The sequence below is a fragment of the Hemitrygon akajei genome, chromosome 11 (genome assembly GCF_048418815.1).
Source record: "Hemitrygon akajei chromosome 11, sHemAka1.3, whole genome shotgun sequence".
In the NCBI taxonomy this organism is placed as follows: domain Eukaryota; kingdom Metazoa; phylum Chordata; class Chondrichthyes; order Myliobatiformes; family Dasyatidae; genus Hemitrygon; species Hemitrygon akajei.
In genome coordinates this window covers 12363713-12388564 of record NC_133134.1, presented here as the reverse complement: position 1 = coordinate 12388564, position 24852 = coordinate 12363713, and the positions used below count along the sequence as shown (strand labels likewise).

Sequence of the window (24852 nt, the reverse complement as noted above, 5' to 3'; positions counted from 1 at the left end):
TTAGAACTTAGAACTTAGAAATCTACAGTACATTACAGGCCCTTCAGCCCACAATGTTGTGCCGACCATGTAGCCTACTCTAGAAACTGCTTAGAATTTCCCTAGAGCATAGCCCTCTATTTTTCTAAGCCCCATGTTACCTATCTAAGAGGCTCTTAAAAGACCCTTATCTAACCTTACTTAAAGCAATGAAACTGTGAAGCATAACGAATGTTTTAATGCAATATAAATTAAAAATATTACCTGTACTTTGAAGAAGAAAGCTAAATGTATTTTAAACCTAAGAAATGTGCTCTTTTTTAAAATTGAAGCAAGCTGCAACTTATACACCAGTGGAAATTATACACTGATTTTTACCATAAGTCCGCAGACTCCTAAATCCTGAAGTGATTCCCAATACAACGCTGCATGATGACAAGGAATACCAAGGAGATGCCAACAGGAGGAACTGCATTGTCGCATTGCAGAGCCCTCTGCTCAGTGTGATGGGATTGTTCCACTGTCTCATGTGTGACTTTCTGCAGCTGTGCAGATGGAATGGGTTCAGTAGCAGGAGCAGTGTCCGACGAGGCTGTCACTCGTCCTGCTCACCCGCAGCTCCAGCCCGGCATTGCCACATCACTCCCCTCCTTCAACTTCATTCTTCCGGCGTGAACAATATAGAGCCACTGGAGAAAGTGGAAGATGGATTTACAAGAACGCCACTGGAACTGAACAGAAGGAATTATGGGGAAAGGTCCAATTCTGAGGCTCAGGACCGAAGATTTAGATACGATGAGATGAAAGCCCTCGCATTTTCGACAGGGTCTGAAAGGGCTGCATCAAGAAGACATTTATATTTATATTTGGGGGGATTCCAAAACCAGGAAGAATAATCTGTAATTGGGTGGATGGATTGGTAGTTGGATGTGTCAGTGAGAAAGAGGAGTTGAGCGTGTGAAGAGGCTTCAACAATCTGTGATTGGTTTCCAACCTCATCACAAATTCCTCTCCTCTTAGATAGATAGATAGATGGGACGAGGTAGATCAAAGTTCAAAGTACATTTATTCTCAGTTATGCAACCATGAGATTCGTCTCCTTACAGGCAGCCACAAAACAAGAACCCAATTTTTTTTTAAATGACCAAGGTCTATTGCACAGAGAGAGAAAATAAAACATACCATGCAAGCAATAAAAGCAAGCAACAGCATTCAGAGCAAAATTAACTCCATAGGCACGAAGTCCGGAGCAGGTCCACAGTCTCAGTTCATCACACAGCAAGGCAAATAGTCGCAAAGCTTACAGACGTGAAGCTGGAAACAGCTGGAGCAGGGCAGCATTGTCCAGATGGGCCAAAGGGCCTGTTTCTGTGCTTTACTACTCTGAGTCTATAACTTCCCCTCCCCCTTCCCAAATGAGGATGCAGCTGACAAACATCACTCTTGAGTCTTTCAAGTCTATCACCAGAAAGGGTACAGTAAAAAGAAAATTAAAAAGTAATCATCTAGCACTTCTCCCAGTTCGAAATGTTTCCACATTTCTAACTCCTGTGAAATCTTAGCTGAGCAATCAAATTTGTTTCTGACTCTCCAAAGTGAGGGGTATATCTCCCCTCCCATCCCACCACTTCCTGCTGAGTCTTGGACTGAGCGCAAGGCCCCTTCCCGTCCCAAGACGAGACATCTCCCAGCTCAGGGGGATGCCTGAGGCCTCCCATCAATGTCCTGGCCTGGGGACTGCAGATTCCAGCAGCAGGATCAGAGAGAGATCTCTGGGTGGGTAGCCAGCTGGAAGGCCGGTATCAGCATTGGAGCCAATTACTGGGAAATAACCTGATCCAAGTCTGCACATTCATCTCTGCCAGCACCTGATAAATATCCTAGCTAGTGCAGTTTTCTCATACTTCTAGCCTGTTCATTCGCTCCCGGACTCTCTTCAGATCAAATCAGATCAGGTTTAATTATCATTCAACCATACATGGATACAGCCAAACGAAACAGTGTTTCTCTGGGACCAAGGAGCAAAATATACACAGCGGGTTCAAAATAAAACATAGCCATGCAAAAAAAAACACATGAACTCAGACCCTGCTTAACACTGAGGATGGGTTCCTCAGAAACCAGAGAAAAGCTGCAGATGCTGGAAATCCGAGCAACACACACACACACAAAATGCTGCAGGAACTCAGCAGACCAGGCAGTATCTATGGAAAAAAGCACAGTCGACGCTTCTGGCCGAGACTCTTCAGCAGGACTGGAGAAAATAAGCTGAGGAGTAGATTTGAAAGGTGGGGGGGATGGGAGAGAGAAATGCCAGGTGATAGGTGAAACCGGGAGGGGGAGGGATGAAGCAAAGAGCTGGGAAGTTGATTGGTGGAAGAGATACAGGGCAGGAGAAGGGGGAATCCGATAGGAGAGAACAGAAGGCTATGGAAGAAAGAGGGGGTAGGAACAAGGAGATAAGGTGAGAGAGGGAAAGGAGATGAGGAATGATGAAGGAGAGGGGGAAGTGTCATTACTGGAAGTTTGAAAAATCAATGTTCATGCCATCAGGTTGGAGGCTACCCAAACAGAATATAAGGTACTGTTCCTACAATCTGAATGTAGCCTCATTGCAACAGTAGAGGAGGCCATGAATTGACATATTGGAATGGGAATGGGAAGTGGAATTAAAATGGGTGGCCACTGGGAGATCCTGCGTCTTCTGGCGGATCTCAGCGAAACGGTCTCCCAATCTACACCGGGTCTCACCAAAATACAGGAGGTCACATTGGGAGCACCAGACACAGTATATATAGGACCCTAACAGTCTCACATGTAAAGTGTCGCATCACCTGGAAGGACTGTATGGGGCCCTGAATGGTAGTGAGGGAGGAAATATAGGGGAAGGTGTAACACTTGTTCCGCTTGCAAGGATAAGTGCCAGGAGGACGATCAGTGGGGAGGGACGAATGGACAAGGGAGTTACGTAGGGATTGATCCCTGCAGATACCAGGAAGTGGGATGGTGGGAAGATGTGTTGGAGATGGCGGAAGTTCCAGAGAATTACGTGCTGGATGCGGAGGCTGGTGGGATGGTAGGTGAGGACAAGAGGAACCCTTTCCTCGGTAGGGCAGCGGGAGGATGGGGTAAGAGCAGACGTGCATGACCTCCTATTTCAAAGAAAGGGGCTTCCCTTCCTCCACCACCAGCACTGCCCTCAACCGCATCTCTTCCATTTTATACCTGCAGCATCTTACGTTATCAATGTCCAATAGGGTCTTGAATTTGCAAGAGAAATGTCCAAAAAAAGTTTTGTGTTCTGACTGAGTCAGTGTCAGTTCGGTTGGTGAACTACATATACCTGTCTGGACACGCCCCCCTGCTGACTGCTCCTGTGGCTCCTCCCACAGACCCCGGTATAAAGGCGATTGGAGACACCGCCCCGGCCTCAGTCTCCAGGATGCAGTGTGGTGGTCAATTGCTGCTTGTTCTTTCTTCCAGCCAATAAAAGCCTATATCTCACCTCACGTCTTCAAGAGTTATTGATGGTGCATCAGTACCCTAAAAGCATTTGGTAATCTTAGTACTTCCAACCCTGCTGCACGCTTTCTCCAATTCCAAGCTGTCATTGTCCTTGGCTGCTTCTTCAATAAGCTGTAATTCCATGGACCCTGGCAAAAAGGAAAACCTCGTATTCCGTGGAGAGACAGATTCTTATTGTCAGGGTCTTTCCTCTTCTCTCCCTCCTCCTTTGGAAGAGCCTCAGTGGCTCTGGCAGTAATGACCTACCGATATTCAAGACTGTACATCGTCATTCATCAGTACACAAGTGTTGAAGAGAACAAAATGTAGCATTGAAAAAAACAATTAATATAAAGAGCTCAATAAAAACACATTTAATATGAACATCTAAGATTAGCTTATAGATATAGACTGATTGCATGTACCCGTACATAAAGTATGTAATGTATGTCCCTTTAGAACACAGATGAGGAGGAATTTCTTTAGCCAGAGGGTGGAGAATCTGTGGAATTCATTGCCATAGATAGCTGTGGAGGCCAAGTCATTGGGTATATTTGAAGCAGAAGTTGATTGGTTCTTGATTAGTCAGGGTATCGAAGGCTATGGGGTGAAGGCAGGAGAATGGAGTTCTGAGGCAAAATAAACCAACCATGATTAAATGGCAGAGCAGACTCAATGGGCTAAATGTCCTAATTCTGCTCCCCTCTCTTATGGTCTAATGGACTATAATGACACTAGGCACAGGAGTGTGTGTACAGAAGGTGACTGACTGGAGATGAAGTGGAGGTGTTGATCAGTGTGATGGCTTGGGGGAAGTAACTGTTTTTGTATCCAGTAATCCTGGCATGGACGCTGCATAGCCTAGACCCTGATGGGAATGGGGCAAACAATCCATGAGCAGGGTGTGCGAGGCCCTTCGTGATATTGCTGACCCCTTTCCGGCACTTTTGTCTATATATCCCTTGACAGCGATTAGGCTGGTGACGTACTAAATCTGTCCTCACCTGTTCTCCGAACTCTGCTGAATGAGATTCCCGGTGCAGAGTCTCTAGACCGAATATCTTCACGTACTTTGTCAGATTGTGAGGAGATGGCTGCAGATAATTCCCACAGTTGGCGGGTTCATTCGCAGCCCTTCACATCATGAACCAACTCATATCTGCATGCAGGAAGTACAGGACAGCATATGAGCATGGGCTGATGATTAGCAATTAACATTCATGCCACAGATGTGCCAGGAAGTAACCATCTCCAAGAGTGAGTCTAACATTAGCATTCCCCTTGCTTCTCCGTCACTAGATTACCCCACCGTCCTGAAGATCATTATTGACTGGAAACTTAGTCACCTGAAGTCCAGCTGAACTGCAGCAGCTGGCTCCTGCTTTGCCAAAATCCTTCCATCATCTGCAAGACACAAGTCAAGGGTGTAACAGCTGGTCTTCACCTTTTCCATGGTCGTTTGACACCAGTTATGACTTAAGGACCAATGCTCAGTGACTACTTTATTAGGTACAGACGGTACCTAATAAAGTGGCCACTGAGTGTACATTCATGGCTTTCCGCTACTGTAGCTCATCCACTTCCAAGTTTGACATGCTGTGCATTCAGAGATGCTCTTTTGCACACCAGTGTTGTGACACTGAGTTACTGTCACCTTCCTGTCAGCTTGAACCAGTGTGGCCAGTCTCCTCTGACCTAGATAGCCTAAGGTAATTTCTAAGGTAAGGACATGTTCGGCAAGCTTTGTGGGCCGAAAGGCCTGTACTGTGCTGTAGGTTTTCTATGTTTTTCTGTGTTTCTATGTTTCTCTCTCATTAACAAGCCATTTTTTTCCCGCTACCAGTCACTAGATATTCTTGGTTTTTTTTATTTTTTTGCACCTTTCTCTGTAAACTTTGGAGACTGTTGTGTGTGAAAATCCCAGGAGATCAGCAGTTTCTGAGATACTCAAACCACCCTGTCTGGCACCAACAATTATTTCCACAGTCAAAGTCACTTGGAACACATTTATTCTCCATTCTATGTTTGGTCTGAATCTGAATCTGAAATGAACCTCTTGATCAAGTCTGTATGCTTTTATACATTAAGTTATTGTCACATGATTGGCTGATTAAATATTTACATTAATAAGCAGGTGTACAGGTGTACCTAATAAAGTATCCACTAAGGTCATTGGTTTATTGTTGCCAATGTGCCAAGATGCAGTGAAAAACCTTTGTTTGCCATCCATATGGGTAATTTCCTCACGTCAGTACGTTGAGATAGCCATTGGGTTTTGGTCTTTTTTTAAAATTGGGTTATTTTGGATTTCTTGCTTTGTGGCTGCTTGTAGGCAGGCAAACCTCAAGGTTTATTAATTTATACGTTCTGTGATAATAAATGTACTTTGAATCCTTTGAATGCAAAATATAGTGTTACGTTACAGAGAAAGTACAGTGCAGATAGACAATAAGGTGCAAGGCCATAACGAGGTAGATTGTGAGGTCAAGTGTACATCTTTAATGATAATTCAGTAGTCTTCTATCAGCAGGACAGAAGCTGCCCTTGAACCTGGTTTGAACCTTTGGGAGAAGGAGAAGAGAGAATGTCCAGTGTGGGAGGAGCCTTTGATTATACTAAGGCAGCTAAACGTGTAGACAGAGTCCATGCAAGGGAAGCTGATTTCCATGATGACAACTCCACAACTCCGCAATTTCTTGCCGGCTTGGACAGAGCAGTTGCCGTGTCGAGCTGTGATGCGTCCAGATAAGATGCTTCACGCTCAAAGTACTGAAGGAACTCAGCGAGCCAGGCAGCCTCTATAGAGGAAAGGAATCAATTGACATTTTGGGCCGAGACATTTCATCATGTTTATCTCCTTCTGCAGATGCTGCCTGACCTGCTGAGTTCCTCCAATATTTTGAGTGTGCTGCTCTAGATTTCTAGCATCTGCAGAATCTCTTCTGTTCAGATAGGACGTTTGTTTGGCTAATGTTCTATCCATCTCCCTGGACATCACTCAGCCCATGCAACATTACAAAGTTTATCATTCAAAAAGTATGCCAATTATATCCTAAATGCTACCATCTAGAAGGGAAGCAAATGCTGGGGTGTACCAAAACTTCCAATACATCATTCTCTGCAACTTCCACCATCTCCAAAGGGATCCTACCACTAACATACCTTTACCTGTCCCCTCCATGCAGTGATCTCTCCCTCTATGATTCCCTTGTCCGTTCGTCCCTCCCCACACTTACTCCTGAAAGCAGCCAAAGTGCTACACCTGCCCATTCACCTCCTCCCTCACCTCCATTCAGATGAGGCAACGTTTCACCTGCAAACACACTAGGGTCTTCTGCTGTGTGTGGTGCTCCCGATGGGGCCTCCTCTACATTGGCGATACCCGTTGTAAATTGGGGGACGTGTGGGCACTATCTGCACTATCTGCCAAAAGTGGGACTCCCCGGTGGCCAAACGTTTTAATGCCGACTCCCATTATCATTCCGACACGTCAGTCCATAGCCTCCTCTTGTGCCAAGATGAGGCCATCCTCTGGGTGGAGGAGCAACACTTCATATTCCAATTGGGTAGCCTCCAACCTGATTGCACAAATATCAATTTCTCCTTCCAATAGAAGTATTTTTCACTCCCACTTCCCTCTTCTATTCCCCACTGTGGCCTCTTACCTCCTCTCTCCCATCTATCACCTCCCCTTGGGTCCAGTCCTTCCCTTTCTCCTACGCTTCACTTTCCTCCCCTGTCAGATTCCTTCTTCTCCAGCCCTTTACCTTTACCACCCACCTGGCTTCACCTATCACCTTCTAACTTGTCCTCTTTCCCCTCGCCCTCACCGTTTTTATTCTGGCATCTTCCCCCTTCATTTCTAGTCTTGAAGAAAGGTCTCAGCTTGAATCACCGACTGCTTATTCATTTCTGTAGATGCCGCTGGACCTGCTGAATTCCTCCGGCACTTTGTGTGTGTTGTAGTAAAACTTGCAGGTTTCTTCCAAGCTGCAATCCAGTCTGAGCTGAAAGAATATCACTGTTCCCTCATCCTTGCTGAGTCAAAATCCTACAACGTGCCACCTAACAGAACTGTAAGTGCAATGCACAATGAGGTACCTCACCCACCAGGTACAATAGAAAGTTAGCCCTGCCAATCATAAACACAAGAGATTCTGCAGATGCTGGAAATCCAGAGTAGCACGCTCAAAATGCTGGAGGAGCTCAGCAGGTCAGGCAGCATCTGTGGAGAGGAACAGAGAGTTGATGTTTTGGGGTGAGGCCCTTCATCAGGACTGGAAAGGACGAAGGGTAAGAAGGTGGGGGGATGGAGGGGAAGGAATACACGTTAAAAGGTGATAGATGAAGCCAAGTGAGGGGGAGTGTAGGTGGGGTGGGGGTAATGAAGAGAGAAGCTGGGGGGTGATAGGTGAAAAAGATAAAGAGCTGAAGAAGAAGGATTCTGATAGGAGATTGCCGATGTCCACATGTAAAGAAATCATTAGATCAGCAGATATGCCCAGGGATGTTCAGAAGTCTCTGGACATTTATTTTCTGTTGCAAAAAATGTATTTCATGGGAATTCCCCCTCTCCCCACTTCCTTACCAAGGCTGTTGGCACTGTCCCCCACCAGTGTTGGACAAAGATGTCAGAAGCTCTCAGAATAAAAATACGACACTGCAAGAACTCAACAGGCCGAGCCACTTCTGGCAATGAAAAATGTATGAGGATGGTGGGGGTGGGGGGGGGTGTCAAAGAAGGAGAGGTATCTGGGTGTGATGCAAGGGGTGATGGGTGAAAGATATCCCGGTTAGCTGGGAGAGGGGCATCCGTGAGTGAATGGAGGGATATCTGGGTGCAGGGGAGATTTGTGAGGGGAAAGTCATGTTTAATTAGAACACTTTATAACTGAAGAACACTACAGAAAAAAATGTATTTTCTTATTCAAGCAGTTATTAGTAAAATCAAAACCTTTAACTTATGGGAAAGAAGGAATTTCAACAGCAAATTCTTACTGATTAACCTTTTGAACTGTTATTTCTCTACAATAGATTTTATAATGTGCTTGTCACTAGGAGTATTAAATGTACTGTGCACAATCCCTGAATAATTCTGACTAACACTGAGCTGTGTTAGGACTGATCTCAATGTTATATTATGATCCTATGACTATAGATGTATTCTCTTGTTCACAAGCTGTAAATTCTGCTGATATTGCATGGACCAAAATATGCACATTTCACAAGATAAAGATGAAAGGTTAACCTTATTTGTCACACCTACATCGAAACGTTTAAACATGCAGTGAAGTGTGTCGTTTGCATCAAATCAGAACAGTGAGGATTGCGTTAGGCAGCCTACAATTGTTGCCACATTACCAGTGCCAACATTGCATGCGTATAGCTCACTGCCCCTTACCTGTAACTATTTGGAGTGTTTACTTATTTATTTGGAGATACAGCATGGAATGAGCCCTTCCGGTCCTTCAAGTGGGCCCTTTGAATAGCCCAGCGATCCATTGATTTAACCCTACTCTAATCATGGGACAATTTACAATGACCAATTAACCTACTAACCAGTATGAAACCCCATGCACAAACAGGAAGGAATGTACAAACTTACTGACAGAGGACGCCAGAATTGAACTCTGAACTCTGACACCCCGAGCTAACTGCTACGCTACCACGTCGCCCCAGTAGATGGACTGTGGGAGGGAACCAGAGCACCTGATGTAACCACACAGTCCTGGGCAGAACCTACAAATTCCTAATAGGCAATGGTGGGAATTGAACCCCAATCTTACAGCTGGCGCTGCAAAGCGATGCGCTAACCGCTAAGCTACCGCGCTGCCACAATCTTCCGTTACTTTGTCTTTCCCCCTTAATATTCTCCTTTGACTGCCCAAATCTGGCATCCTGTTGCCGTGTTAGTCAGATCCACTCCCACTTCGATTGGCCCCTTCTCCCTCACCATTGCTCATTCCTATTTCCCTCTCTCACCTTAACTACTTAGCTGCCCGTCACCTCTCTCTGGTGTTCCTCCCCTTTCCCCTTTCTTCCATGGCCCATTCCCGTCGAGAATGATGATCTCCTAAGGGGTTGTCTTTTGCTGGGTTCTCAAGTGGCCGTAGAGGCTGAACCGGGATCCACCTATTCTGCAGCAGTGAGGGCAAGAGTGAGTGGTGGCCGTGGTTAGTGGTTGGGTCTTTGGGTTGTTCAGACTCTCCTTTCACGGCCATCACTTGTTCGCTGAGGCAAACGTAGTACAGCTCCCTCTTGGACAGATTTCCTCCAGGTGCATCTACCGGGTGCAATGTCTTCTCAGTTATTCGATGTAATGTTGAATTTGATGTTATCTTTGAAGCATTACCCTTTTGCCCATCAGGGTCTCACTGACCTTCTTTCAACTGGGAGCAAAGGATTTGTTTGGGGAGAAGTAAGTTAGGCATCCGATGACCTATCTATCGGATAGGTGTGCAGAGAATGTGCAGCGCAGGTAGACAATGAGGTGCAAGATCATAACGAGGTAGACTGTGAGGTCAAGAGTCCAACTTATCATACTAGGGATCTATTGAATAGTCTTTTGAGTGTCTTTGTCCTGTTCAACAGCCATGGCTCTGGCAAATGCAATAAACTGCAAATGCTGGAATCTGGAGCAAAAAGAAAGTAGCAACCTGCTGGAGGAACTCAGCAAGTCAAGTAGCATCTGTGGAGGTGAAGGAATTGTAGCGTTTTGGTTTGAGACCTTCCACGGGTGCTGCTCAGCCCACAGAGCTCCACCACCAGTTTTTTATTTTGCTCGACTTTCTGGTAGTCCTGATCTCAATGGCATGCATAATCATACTGTCCAAGGTAACACAACATCAAGATGCAAGGTCATCGGTCCAAGACATTTGGCCCAAATTGCCACAGGTCCCGGTGTTTTCCGTTTGTTTTTCGGGTTTTCAGTGTCTGTGGTATTCAGATGCTCCCAGCTAATCCATCATACATTATAGCTAGCCTACAGTGTGCAGAAGTTTTAGGCACATGTAGATAGCTGGGGTGCCTAAGACAGTTGCGCAGTACTGTGGTAGTCTAATGTATTGCACTGTACTGCTGAGTGATGATAAACCTGATTGTGATATGGGCCTCTGTTGTGGACTAAGAGTGCGAAGGGGGCATGGAGAGGGGAATCACGGTTGAGAAAAGGGGAACGGAGAAGGGAGGGAGCAGGAAGCATCAGAGGGACATTCTGTAATGACCAATAAACCAATTGTTTGGAATCAAATTACCTTGCCTGGCAGCTTAGGGCTGGGTGCCCCCCTCTCCTGGCACTCCTTCTCTGCCACCTGCCCCACACCTCTACCACGTGCAAAGTTTTAGGCACCCTAGTCATTTATGTGCATCTAAGACATTTGCACAGTACTGTATATTGCCTCACCTAAACGTGAATCATTACTTTAACTCTGGAACTTGTTCTATTGTTGCTTGATAGAATCATGGTCATAAGCAAAATTGTTCTATGATTTAGTAATACAACAATCAGCAACCTTACTTACTGTCCAGAATCACCTGGGAACTCATTCTCAATCCCTCTGCTTTTCTTTCTAGAGCAGGAAGCGACTTCTCCAGCTATTCCCCTTCTAGACATTAAGGATGAATTTCTTGGTGACTCTTCCCTGTCCACCAACCGAACTCGCTAAACACCCAGAAATAGTTTTACTCCCGAAGTTATGGCAGTGGGGATGGGGGAAATGATGAGGCACCAAGCTAAGATCTTGTCTTGTCTTCTCTTGTGGTAGTCCGAGATGCTGTTGCAACATCAGTCGAACCCGTGTATAGTCGATGTCGCTGGAAAGACGCCCTTAGACCTGGCCTGCGAATTTGGCAGAGTTGGGGTAAGTTTCAAACTGTAAGTTAACAAATATCAATATGATGCATTCTTCCTTCTGGATTTAACACTTGGTAACAGTGCTCAGGGTATTGCTTAAGACTGAAGCCACAATAATTGGAAAACTGATAGGATTGAAATCAAAGACCATACTTTCAATAATTAATAAGGCGTGGATTTTCCCTTTGTTAAAAATCCTGGAACCAGCAATGTGGCATCCAGTAACATCCTCAACGAGAGGAGCAACTTTGCAGAGGGGTCAAACCTATATCATGCACTACGACCCCTCAGTTCTTTTAAGCTAATCCAAAATAAAAAGAATAATAATGATTAACTTCACTATCAAATGAAGCAGAGAATTACTTTTTTACAACCGAGGAGCAGTAAGGTGTTTCCACAGGAAACATCTCACCGCAGCCTGGTGCAAGAACATGTGACATTGAATGATACATTTTGAAGTCCTCGCAGACCTGGTCTACACATCAGTATTAGAAAGTAAAAGTTGACTTCGACTTCTACGTGCGTAGCTCTCCAAGCAACCAAATACAAACAAACCAGATATAAGAGATTAGTAAACACGAGGAAATCTGCAGATGCTGGAAATTCAAGCAACACGCACAAAATGCTGGTGGAACGCAGCAGGCCAGGCAGCGTCTATAGGGAGAAGCACTGTCGACGTTTCGGGCCAAGACCCTTCCAAAATAAAATATTGGTCATCGTTAGTCCTGGTTTACTGACTATCTGTCCAGATGGCCACAGTATGTGAGAGCTGTCTGGTCCCCCTTTCCTGTTCACCGCCTACACCTTGGACTTCATACACAACTCAGAGTCCTGCCACCTGCAGAAGTTTTTGGACAATTCAGCAGTTGTGGGCTGTATCATGGTCAAGAGGCTGAGAACGGAAGTGAGGTGGACAACTTTGTTGAGGGGTGTGGGTTGAATCACCTGCAGCTCAACATCACTAAGACAAAGGAGTTGGTGGTGTACTTCAGGAAGGTGAAAGCACTCTGCATCAAGGGAATGGATGTAGAAGTCGTCCAGAACTACAAATGCCTGGGAACTCAGCTGGACAATAAACTGGACTGGACTGGACTGAAATTACAGGGACTCTGTTCAAGGAGGGACAGAGCCGACTGTACTTCCTGAGGAGGTTCTGGTCATTCAACATTTACAGTACTGTGCTGCAGATGTTCTACGACTCAGTGGTGACCAGCATTCTATCCTACGCTATAGTCTGCTGGGGCAGCAGGGTGAGAGTAGCTGATGCCAAGATGATCAACAAGCTCGTCAGGAAGGCTGGTTCTGTTCTGGGGGTGGAACTGGATTCCCTGGTGGTTGTGGCTGAGAGGAGGATCCTGCAGAAGATACAAAGCATTACGGACAATCTCTCTCACCCCCTCCATGACATACTGGACAAACAGAGAAGCACCTTTAGTAACAGACTGATTCTATTGAAGGTGCACCACTGAACACAACAGGAGATCCTTTCTCCCTGGGGCTATAAGACTCTACAACTCTTCCTCCTTAAGTAGATACATTTGTGATTTCATTGCACATCTGTATTTTGCACTTTTACTTTTTAATGCATATTTTGTCTTCTTTTTCATACGTCAATGCTTACACTTTGTATTTTAAACTATATATTTCTGACTGAGCAACCTTGCAACAATAATTTCCTTTGGGATAAATAAAGTTTTATTTTATCTTATCTTAATCAATGATCATCTCTGCTCAAAATTACAATGGGATGCAAGAGAATTTTTTAGAAGATTATTGTCAATTTGGGCACTCGTTCGCATAAAGATTCACAACCTCTGAGCCTATGTGATTGAAGAGCTTACCCACACAGAAAACCAAGCAGTAAAAAGCACTAATGTTTCTAACACTTCAAAAGTACTTTCTGTCATGTGCCATAAATATTGCGGGAGAAACATGGGATTAAAATGACTAAAATATAAAGAAATCGTAAAACATTATTCTTATAATCAATTGGTTTTACATATGCATTTTTTTTCTTGGGGAAAGATATTCCACACATACAAAGCAAATTTTTCGGTGTTAGAGAGCCTGTGTGGAAATAATTATGATTTATTACACTATTAAACTTGTAATGATTCTTGCAGAGAAAATAATGTGCAAAAATTTGAAGTTCAGTAAGAATGTTCCACTGACTGAAGTTCCTGGATTTCTGTACTTAACTACATATCTACCAAAGCTGGAACATACCAGCCTCACCAAGTAATGGCAGGAAACATTGACAGATTGCTGGAGCCACAAAGGCCAAGGTTGCTACCCCTTGCCTCTGTGAAGTTGGGGTTGGGGAGAGATGAAAAAGGAATGGATTCAGGATGGCGGTAGTCATCGCTTTTAGCTTTCTTCTTCCAGAGAACTATTTACACTGTTCTACTGAGGATATGCTCTAATCTGACCCTACTGAGTCCTAATTTGAAGCATTGTGTGCAGTTTTGGTTATTTACCTACAGGAAAGAGTACAGAGAAAATTTACAAGGATGTTGCCAGTTTTGGAAGACATGAGTTACAGTATATGGAAAGAAAGAATAGGCTACAAATTTATTTCTTGGAACATATAAGATTGAGAGGATATTTGATAGAGGAATACAAAATTATGAGTAATATGGATAGGGGTAAACACAAGTAGGCTTTTTCCACTGAGGTTGAGTGGGACTACAACTGGAGGTCATGGGCTAAAGGTGAAAGATGAAAAGTTTAAGGGGAACATGAGGGGAAACCTCTTCACTCAGAGGGTTGTGAGATTATGCAATGAGCTGCCAATGCAAGTGGTGCTGCGAGCTCAATTTCAATGTTTAAGAGAAGTTTGGAAAGGTACATGGATGGTAGGGGTATGGAAGGCTATGGTCCTGGTGCAGGTCAATGGGAGTAGGCAAGGACTAGAAGGGCTGAAGAGTCTGTGCTGTACTTTTCTATGACTATGACTCTACTCTCTAAATCCTCTGCAGACCCACATTTAAGAAAATAAACTGTGCTCAATTGAGACAATAAATTTGACATATTCCCACAATATGTTGACTGTTCTATGCTACAGACCCCACATTTTCACGAAGCAGATTTTTTGTGCTGATCCTTTTGCACTGCTGCAGTGACATGTTACTGAACATTGAACATAGTAGAACATTACAGCACAGTTGAGGCCCTTTGGCCCATGAGGTGGTGCTGAAATTTTAGAGTCATAGAGTACCACAGCACAGAAAAAGGCCATCTGTGCTAAACCATTATTCTGCCTAGTCCGATCAGCCTGTACCCAGACCCTAGCCCTTCATACCCCTCCTATCCATGTACTTATTCAAATTTCTCTTAAATGCTGAGGTTGAACCCACTTCCATCACTTCCACTGGCAGCTCATTCCACACTCTTTTAACCTTCTCTAAGACCAATCTAACCCTTCCCTGCCACATACCCCTCCATTTTTCTGTCATTGGTGTGCCTATCTAAGAGTTTCTTAAATGCTTCTAAAGTATCTCCCTCTACCACCACCCATCATAGGCATTCCGTGCATCCAGCACTCTGTGTAAAACATTTACCTCTGACATCCCCCCATAGCTCCTCATATCAGCCATTTCTGCCCTGGGAAAAAGTCTCTGGCTATCTACTCAAGTGTTGTGCACCCTCGCTACGGTCAAGCTCTGTACCAGAATACCAAATGTGATAACAATAATGGGCTCAGATCCTGTGGGATCATCTTCCAAACTAGCCCTCAATACAATCCCGTGGTGCAAAAGGTACAAAGAGACCTCCAGAAACCAGAGACAGAATGCCCCTTCGACAAGCTCAAGTGTTGATGCAGTTATGTAGGAGTTATCTGAGATCTTCATTGGGATGCCCAATTCTGGCTTACAATCCATGGATCAATGTTTCATTGCCTGATCTGACCCCAACAGGACCTGATTAAGTAACTATCAATATGCTGGAGGGACTCAGCAGATCAAACAGGATACATTGGGGAAGGGGGTTGGAACTGTTGACATCTTAGGTTGAATCTCTAGGACCTAATTAAGAGCATAAGAAACAGGAACAGGAGTTGGCCATTTGGCCCATCGAGCCAGCTCCACCATTCGATAAGATCATAGCTGATTGGGCCGAGGACTCAGCTCCACCTAACTGGCTATTCCCCATAATCCTTTATTTCCCCTGTAATGCAAGAATCTATCTAACTGTGGCTTAAATCTGTTTAATGAGGCATTTGGGTTCCTAACCCTAATCCTCTACAACTTACATGGGCAGAGAATTCCACACATTCCCTACTCTCTGAGAAAAGTAATTTCTCCTGCTCTCCACCCTTGTTGTTGTGAAATGTTGTGTTCAGGCATAGTCGGAGCAAGCCATGTCACAGTGGTCCATTTTACGCTTCACCCGCCAGGATGATTTCCTTAATATTACTGAATGTGCTGACTATTCTCAATCGATATTTGGCATTTCATTCTCAAATACAACAATAGCACTGTTCAGGATTTTTATGTTAATAGCAATGGTCAGTTTATACTGGAAAAGTCTCCTGCAAAGACCTATGTTGAAATGTTTACTGACCATGTGGAAGATGCAGCAAGGCAGGGGTTAAGATGATGTCCAGGCAAGGACACCTTACAGATAGTTGCCGTCAACCCAGGTAAAAAAGGTCTTTGAAGAACATAGCTTTCTTTTACACACCAGGGGGCTGGAGCCATTTGGCATGCTGAACAAAGATAAGCATGTAATCAAAGAATACTCCAGCTAGGGGGCAATTACCTTACTAACTTCAAAGTAACTTCAGGTTGCGAGCATGCAGTTTCTATTGACAATTAACACCTGTATTATTGTAGTGTGAATGGTGATAAGGAATTCGAACATACACATGGTTACCAATTGGCCAATTTCTCTATAAAAAACGACATTTATTTGTTCATACTTCAGAACAGTTTGGTGACAGGGGCCATGCTGTTCTTTCTGTGCACAAGTAAATAAAGTGTTTTTGAGGAACAAGTGCAAGCTTTCACACTCCATTTAATGGCAAGCTGATCCTTACTGTTTCTATTCCTCAACCTCTACCACCTCTTCGCTGGGCCTCAAGCTCTGGAATTCTCTCCCTGAACTTCACTCTTGTTACAACCTCATGACACTTCTTAAACCTTAATCATTTGGCTAAGTTTCTGATTCGGAAGTCCGGCTGTCTCCTTATGTACTTTGGTGTTTTACTTCCTTTAGTAACCCTTCCTGTGAAGGAGTTTAGGGCAAGAGATTTTCCTTTCATTCATTTAAGGGATGTGGGCTTCGCAGTCTGAGCCAGCAGATCATTTTGCATCCCTAACTGGTGTGGGATTGGTGGGCACAGACCACAGGGAGTGGCCAGATTGAGTGAGGAAGCCCTTCAATTATTGTGGTAGTGTACCACACCATGGGACTACATTAGTGGCAACAGTCCTGTTGGTTTTAAGAGATGCAAGAAAATACTAAACGCACTGACTATGAATGTAAGAATGAAAACGCTTTGCATGGTTTATTCTTGTAAATATTTTTATTATGAATAAAGATAACTTTGATATTAAAAATTAATCTTAGAAGGTGGTGTTGAGCTGATGTCTTGAACCACTGCAATCCTTGAGGTGCTAATATGCTACAATGCTATCAGGAGACCAGGTTCATGATATTAACGCAGTGACGGTAAAGAAATGGTGATATATTTCCAGTTCATGATGGTGTATGGCCAACTGTTTTAATTCCATTCCCTATTCCCTTTCCAACAAAGACAGGGCCCAAAGGATCATTGGGGACCTGAATCACCCGAACCACAATCTATTCCAGCTGCTACCATCCGGGAAACGGTACCACAGCAACAGGCTCGGGACGGCTTCTTCCGGCAGGCCATCAGACTGATTAACTCATGCTGATTTGAGTGTATTTCTATGCTACATTGACTGTTGTATTTATTATAAATTACTATGATTGCACATTTAGAAGGAGACGTAACGTAAAGATTTTTACTCCTCACGTATGTGAAGGATGTAAGAAATAAAGTCAATTCAATTCAAATCCAACATGTTGGTCCATGGCCTCCTCTACTGCCTTGATGAGGCAACTGTCGGGTTGGAGAAGCAACACCTCATTCCATCTGGGTAGCCCCCAACCTGAAGGCATGAAAATTAATTTCTCTAACTTCCAGTAATTTTTGCCCCTCCACCTTTCTTCTTTTTTCTATTCCGCCTTTGGCTCTCCTCCTACCCCTCACCTGCATATCACCTCCTTCTGGTGGCCCTCTATCTTCCCTTTCTCCCATGGTCCACTCTCATTTCCTATCAGATTCCTTCTTCTTCAGCCCTTTACCTCTTCCACCTATCACTTCCCACCTTAAACCCCCTCCCCTCTCCCTCCCATCCATCTTCCCCCTGATCTGGTCTCACCTATCAACTGCCAGATTGTACTTTTTCCCCATTCCCTCACCTTCTTATTCTGGCTTCATCCCCTTTCCTTTCCAGTCTTGAGGAAAGGTCTCGGCCAAAACATTGACTGCTTAGATGCTGCCTGAGCTGCTGGATTCCTGCAGCACTGTGTGTGTGGTATTGTGGCTTAGAGGGTAACTTCTGTTACCTTTGCCCTTCTAGCTGGTAGACATCATAGTTTTGGAAGGTGCTCCCTTGGTGAGTTGGTGATATTAAATACACAGTAGAAATGTAAATTTTGTCTGCTTTTGATCACTCTTTTAACTTCAGAACTAACCGAGTATTTGGGGTGTCCCACTTAGGTCGTACAGCTACTCCTAAGCAGCAACATGTGTGCCGCTCTGCTTGAAGCGAAACCCGGAGATATCACCGACCCCAATGGTACCAGCCCGCTTCACCTGGCCGCTAAGAATGGACATATCGACATTATAAGGTCAGCTTCCTCTCCAATTTCTCCCACTCTATCGAGCTAAGACATCTTCGAAGAGGCTTTTTAAAATCAATAGATGCCATATTTATGATTACGCTAATGTCTGTGATTGCTGAGTAATGGCCCCTCGGCTGGAGGATTAGAATCAAGGTGAATGCAAACCAGGCGTTTTGTTGTGTTAGCCAAGTAGCCCATCATTCTGTATGGGATCCGTATGTTTAGTATCAAATTTCCTTGAGATTTACAGACTCTATTTCTCTGCAGTAAATGGAAAGATGAAACAGAGATGATGGCTCTGTTTCTTAATCAATAATCAGTAAAGTGGACAAAGGATTCTTTTATTGACCCTTTTACTGTGCACCTTCAAGAAGCAAGGTAGAGTTCAAAAGTACAACGTAAATTTTTCCAAGTATCTATGTCTCATCATATATGGCCTTGTGATTCCTTTTCTTGCAGGCATTTGCAGTAGAACAAAGAAATATGATAGTCAATGAAAAACTACACACAAAGACAGATAAACAATGTGCAAAGGACAAATTGTGCATTAAAATAATAAATAAATAGATAAATAAATGAATGAATAAGTAAGTAAATAAATAAATAATACTGAGAACATGAGTAATATCTGTTAAAGAGTAATAACTGTTCCTGAACCTGGTGATGTGGGACCAAAGGCTCCTGTATCTCTCTCCTAATGACAGCAGCAGGAAGAGAGCACAGCCTAGATGGTGGAGGTCCTTGATGATAGATGCTGCTTTCATGTGACAGTGTCCATTGTAGAGTAGAACACAATAGAACTTTATTGTCATTGCTCAAGGCAACAAGATTGCAATGGTACTCCAGCCTGTGCAAAACAGATATTTACAATACATGCGGTACGGCTTAATTTTTAAAAAATTACTATACTTACATGCAACAGTGACTTTGATAGGCCTTGACACTCAAACGCCCTTGGCAAGCTGGGGTGTAGTATTATTCAGCTGGCCAACCACCCTTGGGAAGAAGCTGTTTTCAGTTTTACTGTATGGCTAAGATGTTTCTGTATCTCCTGCCAGATGGCAGGAGATTGAGCAGTGTTGGGGATGGGATGGGTCTTTAATGATATTATGAGTGCTCCATAGGTCTGGTAGTTGAGTCCCAGCGATGTGCTGAGCCATACTAATTACTCATTAGAGTGCTGTATGATCAGTTTCACTGCAGCTAGAGTACCATACTGTCATTCTGTATGTCAGTATGTGCACTATCACACATCAATAAAAGTTGGCCAGCAATTTTTGGGGCAGATTAACTCTCCTTAAGCTCCTCAGGTAGTATCGTCACTGTTGTGCCTTCCCTACTATCAAGGTTGGGTTGATGGACCAAGGAAGCTCCTCAGTGATGTTCATCCCCAAAAACATGCAACTGGAGACCCTGTCCACTACCTCACCACTAATGAATAGTGGGACTTGCTCGGGTCCTCTTGTCTTTCTAAAGTTATTATCTTTTATTTTGTCTTCTTGATGTTGAGTGATTAGATGTGGTTCCTACACCAATCAGACCTTCTCTCTACTTGTTATTGCTTGTGATTAGGCCAATCACAGTCGTGTCTTCTACAAGTTGGATATCTGAGTTTGCAGCATGAGCAGGAGTACAGGCATAGGTGAAGAGAGAGTTTAGAAGTGGGTTTAGTACACACCCCTGTGGAGCACCGGTGTTCAGGGCTGGGCGGGGTTGATCCACACTGGCCTTGTTTCACCATCTGGGAACAATTAGAGAGGAAGTTCAAGATCTCACTGCAGGTTGATGTGCCAAGGCCTCAATTGTGGAGCTTGACTGTCAGCTTCTTCAGTAGTATTTTGTCAAAGGCCGAGTTGCAATTAATGAAAACCATCCTGACGTGGGTGTCTTCCTGATCTCGGTGTTCCAAGGCAGTGTGAAGGGTGATAGAAATGGCGTCTTCAGTTGATCTGTTCGCTTGGTAGGCAAACTAGTACTGGTTCAAGGTGGTTGGGATTACGATCTCGATGTGCGACGTGACCAATCTTTCCAAGCATTTGGCAACTATGGGAGTGACTGCCACCTGTCTGTAATCATTAGAATATGTTGCTGCTGACATCTTGGGGATTGGTATGATGGGTGCTGCTTTGAAGCATGTCAACACCATAGCCTGGGACAGCGAGAGGTTGTAAGTACCGGTCAGAATGTCCATCAGCTGGTCAGTGCAGTCCCTGACGATCCATCCAGGTATGCTGCCTGGTCCCTCTGCTCTCCATGTATTGACGTTACAGAGTACACACCTTACCTCATGTCTGGTCGGTGTTGGCATAGTCCCTCCTTCCGATGTTAAAGCCCTCATCACTGATTCCTTATTGTCCTTAGCAAAGAAGTTTAGCTCTTCGGTTAGTTTGGAGTCACCATGAGCAGAGCAGGAAATCTTTTCTTTGTAATCTGAGATGGATCTGATGCCGTTCCCAAACACGTCGAGGATCAGTGGCATTATGGAAGTACGTCTCAATCTGTATTTTATGTCGAAACCTGTTGGTCTTGATACCGTTCTCAAGATTCAATCTGCCTCACTGTATGCTTTGGCACCACCAGGTCTGTAAGCAAAGTCACAATCTTCGAGCAGGTTCTGCATCTCGTTCATCCAAGGCTTCTGGTTTGGGAATACCCATGTATTATTGGTGGTGATGATATTGTCCATGCAGAATTTGATGCAGTGCATAACTGTGGTTGTGTTTTCCTCTTAAATAAATGCCCAAGTCACGAGCAGCCTGGTGTGCAAACAGACTCCAATCTGGAGATGTGCTCGTTTATGTTGAGGACTGCGGAAAAATGGAGCCGCAGGTGAAGCCTCTGCCTCACAGCTTGACACTGAACCCCGTCACTGTCCGTGTGGAGTTTGCACGATCTCCCACAGCTTTTCCCTCGGATCTTATTTTATCGAGGTACAGCACAGAGCAGGCCCTTCTGGCCCTTCGAGCTGTGCCACCCAGCAATCCCCCGACTTATTAACCTACCGACCGGTACGTCTTTGGACTGTGGGAGGAAACCAGACCACCCGGAGGAAACCCACACAGTCACGGGGCGAACGTTCAAACTCCTTACAGGCAGCGGCGGGAAACTGAACCCGGATCACCTACACTGTAAAGCGTTGCGCTTATCACCACGCTACCATGCCTCTCATCCCACATCCCAGGGGCATCCCAGTAAGGTTATTAGCTGCTGTATATTGCCCCCAGTTTTGCTGAGAGGCTGGAGAATCGGGGCGAAGAGCAGAAGGGGATGTGGAAGTTAAAGGGAAATGAGTGAATGGAGGCACACTGAGAGCCGGCATGGGCTCGTTGGGATGAATCAGAATCAGAATCAGGTTTATTGTCACTGATATGCGTCAATTTCGTTGTTTTGTGGAGGCAGTGCAGTGTCGTACATAATATAAATTATCATTAAAAATATACAGTATATATACCGTCTCCTCCTGTACCAACTAAGATGCCTACTGAGTGTATGTTCGTGGTTTTCTGTTGCTGTAGCCCATCCCTTTCAAGGTTCAACATGTTGTGCATTCAGAGATGCTCTTCTGCACACCACTGTTGTAATGTGTGGTTATTTAAGTTAATATCACCTACCCGTCGGCTTGAACCAGTCTGGCCCTTCTCTTCTGACCTCTCTCATTAACAAGGCATTTTCACCCACAGAACTACCACTCACTGGTTATTTTGCACTGTTCTCTGTAAATTCCAGAGTCTGGTGTGCATGACAATCCTCAGGAGATCAGCACTTTAAGTTACTCAATTCAACCCATCTGGCATCAACAATCATTCCATGGTGAAAGTCACTTAGATCACATTTCTTCCCCATTCTGACGTTTGGTCTGAACAACAACCGAACCTCTTGACCATGTCTGCATGCTCATATACTTGGAGTTGCAGCCACATGATTGGCTGTTTATATATATAATGCTGAGTGTATGATCATAGTAATGAGAAGAGGGCATGGGGTCCTTAATGATGGATGCCACCTTTTTGAGACATTGCTTTTTGAAGATGTCCTTGATGCTGGGGAGTCTAGCGCCCATGATGGAACTGTCTGAGTTACATTCCCTGGGAGGAATGTCCTCCTTCTAGACAAAATGAGGAAAGATTATCAGCAATCTCAGACTTGCTGGATCCTGTGCTCAGGAGTTAGTTCTCCATCTCCTCAGAGTCAAGAAGGCATTACATTGAAATCTAAGCACATGTATCTCGGCTGACTCATCGTGCGCTGGAAGGAGGGCTGTACTGCTGGTGTCTTTAAGGTGAGATATCGAACTCATCACGTCATAAACTCATGGAGGCCTACAACATGGAACCAGGCCATCTGGCCCATCTCATCCATGCTGGCCAGTAAACACTCATCCATATTAATCCAACCGTCCAGCACTTGGCACATAGCCTTTCATACACAGATAATTAAAGGGCTTGTAAAGATAGACTCCTTAAAGGGCGTGTATAGATAGATTCCTCTTAAATGCACTTTCTCTAGATGCTCTCTCTAGCAGTGTAATCCAGGTACAGGGGCAAAATGCTCTTACATCTCTAGCTGTAAAACTGGGGTTTCATTCGGGCCCCTCTCTCTATAGAGGTTGCATGTTCTCCCTGTGACCATCTCTAGGTGCTCTGGTTTCCTCCCACATTTCAAAAATGTACGGTTAGAGTTAGTGACTGTGGACATGCTGTGTTGGTGCTGGAAGCGTGGTGACACACCGGGCTGCGTCCCAGCACAATCCTCAGGTTATGTTAGTCGTTGACACAAAATAACTCTATGTTATGGTGTTAAAGTGAAGCTAAACGTTATCTTTTATTGAAGGATTTGTACAGACTTCTCTTAATTGCATTTGGGAACTCTACTTCCACTGCATTCTCTGACAACACAATCCCATTTATTGGGTGTAAAAGGGTCACCTTCGAATCCCGAGAACTGAGTCCCTATTTGCCTTCTCAGGGATTCAGGGAATGTCACAAGGCACTGATCTGCAGCAGAGTGGGAGAGTTAGCACTAGGGTGCCAGCCAGTACTGATTCAGTACCAGAGCATACCATCTGGCCGTCATCACATCACCGTTTGTAGGAGTTTGCTGTGCACAAGTTACTACCTGGGTTAATAGCAAGGACTACACATCAGAAGAATTCCCTTGGCTGTCAAAAACACTTTTGGTCATAAAAATCACAATGCAAGCACATGTATTTATTTATTTGTCCGTACAGAAGAAATTAAGAGTTGAAATGGGTCTGTACAGTTCGCTTGGAAAAAGGGCTTGGGATATAATGAAGAACACATTTTAAATGTAACATTTATATGGACAGGAATTCGGATACATATGTTGTAGTAGTAGTAGTCATCTGATCATTTGAGTTGATTATAATGTTCTCCAAAGGGGTTGTTTATTGGAAGGTCCTCAAGAGGCTGTAGAGGCTGATCCAGGATCCTCATAACCAGATGTTAAAATGCATTCTCTCAATGGAGAGCTGCTACGGTGACTTTGTTCAATGTGGGGAGGCTGATACACGGGCAGCCACCACATAGTCCTTGACAGATCAGGATCAGGGTCCAGTGGTGTGGAATGCAAGATGACTGGGGACCCTTCACTGTTGCAGTCTTCCTCTGCCTTCACTGCCAGAGTGATGTATCATCATCTTCTGCCAGCTCCACCACTGAGGTCAGATCGCTCTATGTCCTTACTGCCATGGACCCGACCAGGAGCTAAGTTCCCGACGGCATCACTCTTGAGATCTCAGGAACTCACATGTCTCTCCACCACGAAAAACTAACAATCCTCAGAGAAGATAAGCATGTAACTAATTGGCAAGATGTAGCGGACTGGATTAGCAACATGTATTGATCACCCCATCAACATATCTGGTCATGGGAATGTGCTAACAAGACCAATTACTTTTCAGGATACAATTCAAAGGTAATTTATATCGGTTGAGGGATGTTAACTTACTCTGGCACATTCACAAGTTGGGGCACATTTTGTGAAGAATTGCTTTGTATGCACAGCAGCCACTACATGCTGGAGCAATGACCACATGAGATTCCCTTTGCAGGTTAAAGGATAGCTTTATTTGTCAGTTCTACATTGAAACATACAACAAAATGCATTGTTTGCATCAGTGACCAACATATAGATTGTGCTGGGAGCAGCCCGTAAGTGTCACTATGGTTCCAACGCCAACATAGCATGCCCACAACTTACTAACCCCAACCCGTACATCTTTGGAATGTAGGTGGAAACCGGAACTCCTGGAGGAAGCCCATGCGGTCATGGGAGAAATTACACACTCCTTATAGACAGCAGAAGGAATGGACCCAGGTTGTAGGTGCTGTAATAGCATTGCACTAAACACTTACCTATCATGAGGCCAATCCTTTCACCCACCCCTTTCTCTTCATTTCTGGCCCTCTCTCCTTCATTCACCTACCCAAATGCCCCATAGATGACTCCATGCCTCAGACACCCTATGCATTACAATGAACATGTTCTTGGCTTTTGAAAAGTCAGTGACACATATGCGAGAGGTTATGGAAGAACAAGGAGGCCAACGACAGGTTTAAAGTACAAAGTTCAGGAATTGTTCGCTGTATACACTCAGTGGTGTCTCCTGCACCTAATAAAGT

The 24852-nt window shown here is 44.4% G+C and overlaps 1 protein-coding gene across 4 annotated transcripts in view; it reads left to right on the top strand.

Moving 5' to 3' along the window:
- Positions 1-24852, top strand: part of caskin1 (CASK interacting protein 1) — a 696764-nt gene that overhangs the window by 531305 nt on the left and 140607 nt on the right. For all 4 annotated transcript variants that reach the window (XM_073060226.1, XM_073060225.1, XM_073060224.1 and 1 more), the window contains exons 5-6: positions 11247-11342; positions 18087-18217. In XM_073060226.1, the coding sequence (XP_072916327.1) occupies positions 11247-11342; positions 18087-18217 (227 nt within the window). The remainder of the gene's footprint in view (positions 1-11246; positions 11343-18086; positions 18218-24852) is intronic.